The 9,771-nt window shown below is 50.1% G+C and overlaps 1 protein-coding gene across 1 annotated transcript; it reads left to right on the top strand.

The window, feature by feature from the left end:
• Nucleotides 1-3,874: 3,874 nt before the first annotated feature.
• On the top strand, nt 3,875-5,559 carry HOXD13 (homeobox D13). Its single transcript, XM_068137795.1, has 2 exons — nt 3,875-4,544; nt 5,309-5,559. Exons 1-2 carry the CDS (start codon nt 3,875-3,877, stop codon nt 5,557-5,559), a joined length of 921 nt encoding a protein of 306 aa, XP_067993896.1.
• Nucleotides 5,560-9,771: the final 4,212 nt, after the last annotated feature.

Raw genomic sequence — 9,771 nt, 5'->3', positions numbered from 1 at the left:
ACATCAAAGAATATTTCAGTGTCCGTGTATTAAATCTTACTCGGGAAAAAGAGGTCACATAACTTAATTTAACTTAATTTAGTATTAAATCATGCAAAAACATCTCTGCCAGCTTTTGAACCACTCAGAGCCTGCTTGGGAAGGGATATCTTCCTCTCCTATAACCACGGATCAGGCTGCCAACGGCAGCTAGGGGAGGTGCGCAGCGCGGACGGGCTATCCGCGGAAGCGCAAGGGCTGCGGCAGCAAGTCCCAGGGCGTGGGAGGGCATGGACAGTTTGTCCCAGTAGGCGCAGCGGGAGCGGCACTGCCCGTAGGCACTTTCTGGCATGACGAGGCCGTGGAGCGATAGTACCGCTGCACGGCAGGCGCAGCGGCGCCACCTGGCGGAATAGAGGCAGCAGTGAGCAGCGTGGCCGTGGGTACTGCCCACCCTCTCTATCCTGCCCGCCGGCGCTGCCCGTCCTGCTGTCTGATCCTCCCCACTGACGCTGCCATTCTGCCCAGACTGCCCCTCCGAAGGCCTCTTGGCAGCACAGCTGCCGCTCGGCCTGGACTGTCCTTTCTGCTCAGTCTGTATACACAAGTATAAGGCCTCTTACCTGTGTGTTCAATCCTGATTCTTCGTGAAATATCACCCGAGAGCAGAGAGGGACACGAACACAGCGTGTCTCACCTGGGCCCTGCCCCACAGTCCCTCTGTACACTACCCGGGCTAATGATTAGACAATGCCTTTCGGCGCTACCTTACACACAAGTATTAAACTATAAAGCTTTACTCCGGTCTCACAGCTACTCGGCCCATATTCCACTTCAGGTCGCAGCTGAAGCAGGTTGGAGAGTTCGTCCCAGGTCGCGGTCCCCAAGGTCTCCGTGCAACAGGGAGTGAAGGTGGGAGTCAAGGAGCAGCCAGCATCATCCCTTGACCTGAGAGCTCAAGGTCAACGCTCACAGTGCTCAACTGACCGTCAATGATGTTCCGAGACCATGCAGAAAGTCCCAGGAAAACTTTCTCCAACTCGAAGTGGATTTTTAAAGGCTAAAGTAAATAAAGAGATGAGAAGCTGTGGCAGAGAGCTGAAGAAAACAAATAGCTAAGTAAATTTTCCTGCCTTGCCATTATATATTTTCATTATAGTAAATATCCTTTTTACAAAAGTTCTTTTGTCGTGCTATTACAGTCCATACAAGTTAAAAAGCAACAATAGAATGAAGTGGGCATGGGGGAAGAACTGTAGGAGGTATAAACCGAGTGTTTTCCTCTTCGTTTTCTTTCTCCTTTTGTCCTGGACGGTTGGGTTTGTTTTTTTTTTTTTTTGTCCTACAGCATACATTAACAAGTGAAACAACATCCTGAAGACACAGTTACCACCGGCAAATTCTGCCAAGGGACATTATGAGGGGGGAGAAGAAATAAAAGGGGGGAAAAAAAAAAAAAAAAAAAAAAAAAAGAATTTTTTTTTACCTGGGAGACATGAGGCGGAAGACAGACGGGGGGGAAATCTGCTCTAAAAGCTTGAGTGTAATCCTAACTTTGTTAATTCATGGGAAATGTATTTAAGAAAACGAGCTAATGTCAAGAGAGGAAAACAATTTTGTTTGTTTGTTTTCTTTTCCGACGGGAAGAACACGCGCACTTTCTGCATCGGTGTTATCTAGCTCTTAGGTTGCGTAGATCCCCGTGCAATGTGTCAGTGGAAAACGTAGTGAGGCTTCTCGGGGCGCCGGACGCCGCGGGTAAAGTGTCTCACAGGCAGAAGCCAGGCGAGCTCCTCACGTGCCTGCCGCGGAGCCAAGTCTTGGTGGGGACTGTCTCCACCGAGTAGGGCAGCCGTTGGTCTGCTCCAAACCGGGGATGGGACAAGGGCCGCAGTATGAAGCCCTGCATGCGGGACGCATTCTGCCACTTTGTAAACGGGATTGATGTTCTCGAAGATCCGACCTTGGTTCAAGAGCTTATGTTTTATATTCGTGTGCATAATGTGCTGCCGTGCAAGGCAGTCCTGTGTTCTACACCCTCCACAAAACGGCTCATTATGAAACTGAGATTATTCAAAAAGGCGGTTAAGGGCAGAGTTCTCTAGGACAACGCGGGGCTCTCGCTGGAGCAGAGGTCTCGAGAGGGCTGTCCTCTGTAGGCGTCTTCGTGGCTACACTGTCGTTTGCTTTGATGCAGCCGAGCTCAAAAAGCTCCGAAACCCTGTACTTTACGTGCTTCTTTCTTTCGACGGCGTTATTTGAAATGTCGTGACGGAAGAGAAAATTTCATCGCATTTATTGCGAGAGGAAACACAAGGAGAGAAGGGAATACAAATGGAAAGATGTTCAGAGAAAACAAATCTGTCGTTTCTCGGGATTTCAGTTTCTCAGGAGTGATTGCAGTAATGCTTGCAGGGACATAAAAGGATGAGAAGCTTTTGCCTCCACAAAGCTTCCTCCTAGTTACGTAGGGTTTCATGTCCTCAGAGGAGATACTGATTCGGCTTATAGCCAAAAGCAACACCTAATCACGTCTGGCACACTACTTGGCTGCTTATAAAAGATGAATAGTAATTAAGTATTTAGAGCTAATGTATGTGAACTCGAACTTGCCATCCCGTTGTTGCTGTGATTACTGACACCCGTTTGTCACTCCTTTATCCCGCTTCAGAAACTGCTCACGATTACTAGACTGGATACAAGACAGAGTTGCGGGACGGGAGGCTGCTGCGGAGCCTGCCGCGCTCCCGCCCGGCGCCTCCGCGCCTGCGGCTCCCCAGCAGCCCGAGGTAGGGGCCCGCCAAGAACTGCCCGGGCGCGGAATTTCTCTATCCCGCCCCTCGGAGCTGTCGCTTTTCCTGGCAACTTGTTGCCCTCAGTGCCCGAGGCATGGTTTTGCATCTCCAAAACACAACCGTGGAGCGACAGGAAATGGGCCAAAAGCGACGGGGGCTAGGGTTGGGGCTGGGACTAGGACTTGTTTGGGGGTCTTTATCCATTTCCAACTCTTCCCACTCCTGCGACTTTCATAGCGTCTCAGCAGGACAGTCGAGAAAACCGACAGAAAGATCTGCCACAGTCTTGGGAAGTCACCCCCAGGAACAAACCGTCAACACGAGCAAATGCTGCTTTTTATCCGGGCTGCCTCACCACGACATGAACTGATACTGCAAGGGGGGAAAAAATCACACCTAGGGAGTGCCAAGTTGTGCCTTTCCCTGAATGCTAGCAGTATCTAGGGAAGACTAAAGGGGGATCTCCCATAGACCGAGAGCTCAGGGAAGCCAGGGGACCCCTTCTCTCCTATAACAAAGCCCTCGGAAGGAGGGAGGTGGGGAGGATGGGATACAAAGACCCTGTCGAGCTTTCCCCCCTTCCGCCGGCACAACACTAGGCTGGGGAAGATCTCGCCAGGAATACAGTCAGATCCCATCCCGCGGCTTCAGAAGGACCAGTGTCGGACTAGGGGTCCTCTGCGGGCCCTTTTGAAGCCGTGGGCAGGAAGAAGGGAGGGATGAAAGTGACGAGGGTGAGGTTGCCCCGCGGTGGCATCACTGCCACCCACCCCCCTCCCCACCTCTGGGGCCGCGTCGGGCCAGGAGCGCGGCTGCGGGGTGGGTGTGGGAAGAGAGGGGGGGCGCTGTCGGTGAGGACAGGGGGGCTGAGAGGCGAAAGGGGCAGTGCAGGCAGCGGGAGGGTCACATGTTCGACGGCAGCCTATGAGCAGCCCCCCAGGCTGCGGCAAACTAATCTGGAGCCGGCTGCCTCCACCCCCGTCCCCCCTCCCAACCTGGACTTCGTTTTTATAAACGTACCGCCAGGATCCAACCTGTTGGAGGAAAATAACCATTTGCATCATGCCCGGTCGGGGACCGAACCGCCGTCGCCGCCCGCGATGTGCAAGGCCATGAGCAAAGCAGCGAGCTGGGAGATGGACGGACTGCGAGGCGACAGCAGCGGCGGCGGCGGAGCCCCTGGGCAGTGCCGTAATTTTCTCTCCTCGCCCGTTTTCGGGGCGGCGCACACAGGCCGAGCGGCCGCTGCCGCCTCAGGGTTTGGCTACGCCGGCGGAGGAGAGCGCTCGGGGGCGGCGGCGAGGCCCGAACCCCCAGCCAAGGACTGCCCGGGCTCCGCCGCGCCTGCCGCCGCCCCCGCGCTCGGCTATGGGTATCACTTTGGCAATGGATACTATAGCTGCAGGATGTCCCACGGGGTTGGGATCCAGCAAAACGCCCTGAAGTCTCCCCCCCATGCCTCCATTGGCAGCTTTCCCGTGGAAAAGTACATGGACGTCTCCAGTCTGACCAGCACGAGTGTCCCCGCCAATGAAGTCTCCTCCAGGGCAAAGGAAGTGTCCTTCTACCAGGGCTATACAACCCCCTACCAGCACGTTCCTGGGTACATAGACATGGTCTCAACGTTTGGCTCTGGGGAACCGAGACACGAAACATATATATCAATGGAGGGCTATCAGTCTTGGACTCTGGCTAATGGCTGGAATAGTCAGGTTTACTGTGCCAAAGATCAGACACAGAGCTCACACTTCTGGAAATCGTCTTTTCCAGGTACGAGAGGGAGAGAAATGGTCTGAGCTGAACCCCCCCGCGCCTCCTCCGCCTCTCGGTCCCCTCCCCCGCCCCCCGGGCTGCAGGGGCGGCCTGCCGAGGTGGACACGCTGCAGAGACATGCACAGAGTGGAAAGAAAGACGGGGACGGTGGATTTTATTTTTACTTCCTCCCCCCTTCCCTCCCTCCCCTGCCCCCGAGGAAATCTCACCCTCTGCTTTCCACCGCGCGGGACAGACCCTATAGACTCCCACGCCATCAGCTCAAAGGGCCTGGAACCCCATCCCGTGGGCTCCGGGGCGGCCTCGGGGTCCTCCTGCTGCTTCCCTCCGTGGCCGGGTTTGTTTTCGCGTTTGCGGTTTGCAGGACGATGGCTAGAAAGCTTGCGCTTCTGTTTCTCCGGCTGGCGACTGACCCAGCCCCAGAGCACTTAAGAGACTGTGAGCAGTGAGCGCACAGGGGCTCAAACCACATGCAAACAAACCCGGGAAACACACACCAAAGTGATTTCTGTGTACGCTGCCAGGACCGACCTGCTCCCGGCCCCTCAGCCAATGCCCCCGCCATCCTGCGTGCTTGATAGAGATGCATGCCTGAAAAGTGATGACAGTCCATCAAGGGTTTGGTGCTTTACTAACGTGCAAATAATGTGGCAGTGTAAATAATAATAAACTGTAAACATACCATTGCCCAACAAATATCGGTTAAGCTTTAAACGTCTGTAATAAAATTCTAATTTTTCACGTAATGTCTTTTACAATAGGGGACGTTGCACTAAACCAGCCCGATATGTGTGTCTACCGGCGTGGGAGAAAGAAGCGAGTACCGTACACAAAACTGCAACTTAAAGAACTCGAGAATGAATATGCCATTAACAAGTTTATTAACAAGGACAAGAGGCGAAGGATATCCGCAGCCACAAACCTATCTGAGAGACAAGTTACCATTTGGTTTCAGAATAGAAGGGTGAAGGATAAGAAAATAGTCTCCAAACTGAAGGACAATGTATCTTGATCTATTAGTTGCGGACAGTAATGGATATATAAACTCAATTTACGACCAGATAAAGACTTTTGGAAAGACTTGAAAATATATTTAATTTGTTTCTTCTTCCAGCAGTGGCGATATCTCGGGAATTGTTTTCCATGAAAGACAGCTATTTTCTCTCAGTGGACGGGAGTGTTGACAAATCTTGATTTATAGTTCTGTTTCTTCCTTTTGAAAAAAAAAATATTAATTATATTTTCTGTTTTTCCCTTTAGGCCAGTATAAATGAATTTAATTATATTGAACGGTTACAGTTATAATTTTCTTAAATGCTTAACCTTGGGAGGGGAGGGTGTCTGGTTTTTTGGTTTGTTTTTTTTTTTTTTTTCTTTTTTTGGACAACAGCCACTGCCAAAAAGTGTCAGTTTTTAACTTTGAAATACTCTGGGTGGGAATTGAAAAATGCAAGAAAGACAGAGACCGGACCCATGGCAGCGCCACTCTGTTACCAGAACCCACTGAAACCACCAGAACCCGGAGAGAATTCTGTGGAGGGGCAACATCTGCAGCTGGATTTTTAATTGCTTTTTTGAGGGAGGGAGAGTCTGTCCGACCTGTTGCAGTGTACAAAGCAGGTTTGGGGTTGTGTTTGTTTGGGTTTTTGTTGTTGGTTTTTTTTTTTTCCGGCGGTTTCCTTTACAGTGAAAATATTTCATCTTCCCCAGCTGAAAGAAACCGCCTGCTCCTGGTACGGGTGGCCCCCGACAGGCAGGGCGGTGCCGACAACGGGAACTCTGGAGGGGCTCTCTGCGGGGGCGCGGGTCGGGCACCTCGGGAAGAGCTTTCGGAGCGACTGAGAGACCGGTTCGTCCTGCGGCCAGCTGAGAGGCTGTATATAAATCTGCGGTGACCTCGTGAAGAACTTCAGTTCTAGCCTGTTTGTCTGGACAAGCACAGGACTCTTCTCCTTCCTCCCTCCACAAAGTTTAAAAATCCCCTCCTGCTCGAGAAGTGAAGTTCACCGCTGACTTTTAATTTACAAAAATAAACGGGTGTTAATGACAGAAGCAATAAATAAGTAATTTCAAAAGATGCCATAATTTATATAGGCCGAAAGGCAAGGATTTTGACGATTATTTTATAATTTTAAACCTAGTGTGCATGTTGTGATATACACAGGGTGATAAGACACGCTAGCCAACTAGTAGGAGAGAAAGGTGATATCCTCTCTGTTAATGTGCCTCGTCTAATTATTGAAATGCGTGTGCTCCCATCTAGTAATATTTATTATAATAATACTATTGCTCTAAACACGTTGATTACCAATGTATGCGGGTAAGACCTACAGTAAGATTATTTCTCCATAAACCATATAGGGTTGTGGGTTTTTTTTCTTCTAAAGGCTTCTTTTGTTTAGTGTTGGAAATATGGGTTGAAGTTCCAAGCTGTTAACGATGTTGCCAAACTGTTCCTGAAGCGTCTCTAATAAAACGATTTATTTCGATATATATAAAAAGAGAGGAGGGGGAAATCGCCTTATTTTTGAAGCAGAGCGTTTCACCGGCTCCAAGCTTGCCTGGGATCTTCCCAGGGCCACTTACAGGACGTGGGTTTTGGGAAAGGAAAGGTAGATACGATGAAGCGCGTTAACGGAGGAAAATGCATGTCCAAGAGCACCTTACCGCTGGGGAAGCGGGGTTTGGGAGAAAAAAATGCTGCCGGCAGGAAATACCGGGGCTCGGAGTCAGCGTAGAGTCTTTTTCTTCTCGCCCCGAGCCCAGTTCTGCTTGCCCGCTACCCGCAGCCGAGGGCAGCCCAGCACCCCTTTGTTTTCCCCTCCCACGACGGCCCGGCACTTGCCGGTGCCCCTATGGTGCTCCCCGGCGGAGAGGCAGTCTGCCCGGAGCTGTGTCCCTCAGTTCGCTCCACAATTGGCGAGCTCCAGCGGGATGTTATCTTCCGCCTCCTTAGCTCTCTTCCCTCCTCTGTCTCTTCCGTTTGCGTATTCCTGGCTTCGGACGAGTTTGTTTTTCTCGAATTATCGAATAAAGCCCTTTTCGGAGCATTTCAGGGTTTATCGCGAGGTGCATTTTGTTTGATTCTGGGAAAAGTGAAGAATTGTGCGGTACATAATTTAAGTACCTGGAATAGCCCACCCTGTTGATGAAGCCTTGTCTTCTCTGAATGTCTTAAATTCTTCTTCCCCACCCTCCCGACACCTCCCCCACCACCACCTCCAACCACACATGCATAGCTTGTATTAATTCTGGAGTCGGCTTTTTTTCCTCTCAACGAGTCCCTCTGCAGACGGAAGGCTGGACACTGCCAAAGCTGTTGTACTTCCCGGCCTCAGAGCTATCCCGGCTGCTCCCTTCCTCCTTACAGGTTTAACTGGTCTTTACCGGTCTCTGGGTGCTTAGAAGACGCAGCTTTGCCACAGAGAAAGCTCCCTTCTCGGGCCAGCAGGAAACGCAGACTGGCTGGTAAATCCGTACCACATGGAGAGAAGTCGCCTGTTAATTTCATAACCACATATAGAAACATTAAGAAAGCAGAGTCAGCAGCCAGAAGGCGAGGGCAGACAGAGCTGTGGGTCGGGGAGCATCAGCCCATCTAGCTACCAATGCTGATTAAGAGTTGTTACTAAGCTTGGAGTGGGGCACTGACAAGCATTATTCAAAATCCCCGTGACCACAGCCTGGGCTCTTCCCTGCAGGCACAGACGGGGCCAGGCCCCAGCACTCCGCGCTCCTCGCCGGCAAATATCAGAGGGGCCGCCGCCCAGACCCAGTGGCAGCCGTTCACAGCCATTCCTCTTCAGAGAAACGGGAGAAATATTTCGTCTGAGACGCAGTGCACATTATTGCAGATAATTCATATGTAATTCCACAACGTAAATTGCAAGTGCTCAGTGGCACAATGATGCACTGCAGGCCGCCCGACTCGCCTATCCCGCCGCTCCTACGAAACTTGGTTCCTGTCAAGCAACGCGTTTTTCCAGCCATGTCTGAGTCAATCCTGCCATCTCCTGGACAGACTCCGGCATAGGCAGGAGAAGCTTCAGCAGCCGTGTTTCCGAGTGATAAATGAGCGAGGGAGGCTAACTCGGTCACACGCAGAGCAACCTTCATCTGTAAACTGGAAGAGTATGTCAGTGAAATTATAGCGCGTGGTCAACTCTGATGTTCAGGCCGATTCGGTTGCCTATTTAAAAGGGGAAAGGGGGAAAGAGAAAAAAAAAAAAAAAAAAAAAAAAAAAGGCGGAAAACATGTGAAAGCAGCCCTCCGGGTCGCTCTGTTCCTCAGCGGTGACATTTCCTGTACAGACACAGGCGAGGGGACACACGCAGCACTAAAACACCGCCCCCAAAACAGAATCCAGCTGTGATTGGGAAAACCAGTGCAAGTTCTTCTGAGGCTCTCCACACTGCAGTAGTGACCAGTCCCCCCTCAGCAAGACATTTCTGTCAGTTCTTTCCCTAAAGATTTAAACATAAGCATCTCTTTTCACTGCTGTGTCTCCGGCTATTCCAGATTTTGCTTCTCGTATTTTTTGACGGTATCAATTAGCAATTGCAGATGAGTTGAGCATTAACTGAAAGTTCTGTTTTCTCTAAACTTGTAGAAGTTAGTTTTAAGTGTCACCTTTCTTTCCGGTAACTGGGAACTCGCATATATTGTGTTTATTGAGGGCAAAAATATAGTCCTTGAACACAATATTTTCTTTCTGTCTTACGAGAACCGAAAATCAAAATTCACCTTTTTCGTAAAATGCGATTATAAAAATAAATTACTGGTCACCCCCATGGCAAGGGGACAAGAAAGAAAAAAAAAAAAAAAAAAAAAAAAGGCAGAAAACAAGTAATCTAATAAGAGAGAGATTCAATTGGTAGACATAACTCAAACAATAAAAATTAAAGGCAGTGGTCAGTAATATCCTCCAGCGATGCTTGTGTGGTCCTGTGTGGCCTGGGAGAAAGCAATAATTTAAAGATTTCTTCCAGGGCAATGAAATTACTGCAGAATTTATCCCAATTTCCCATTAAACACAAAGATGAATTTGATTAGGAGAATGTCAAGAGGGGCAGCGTCTCTGGTCTCAGCATAGAAATAAAACCCAGGTTAAGACTATGATTAACAGGATAATAACACGGAAAGTTAGCCCTACCTTTTAATTAGCTTCACGTTTTTACCGAGGTAATGAAAGTAGCGAAGTCTGGGCAGTAAGGCTCGAGCTGA

Source organism: Melanerpes formicivorus, unplaced genomic scaffold (genome assembly GCF_026170545.1).
Source record: "Melanerpes formicivorus ecotype bairdi unplaced genomic scaffold, bMelFor1.0.p_v2 SCAF_5, whole genome shotgun sequence".
NCBI lineage: Eukaryota > Metazoa > Chordata > Aves > Piciformes > Picidae > Melanerpes > Melanerpes formicivorus.
Note: the sequence above shows the minus strand (reverse complement) of the source record. Positions and strands in the feature narration are given on the sequence as shown.

What these genes read in the sequence shown, in the direction of transcription:
- HOXD13 (XM_068137795.1), top strand. Translation starts at nt 3,875, where the DNA reads ATGTGCAAGGCCATGAGCAAAGCAGCGAGCTGGGAGATGGACGGACTG. An exon ending in CTGGAAATCGTCTTTTCCAG is followed by an intron (nt 4,545 to 5,308) that starts GTACGAGAGGGA and finishes CTTTTACAATAG; the next exon opens with GGGACGTTGCACTAAACCAG.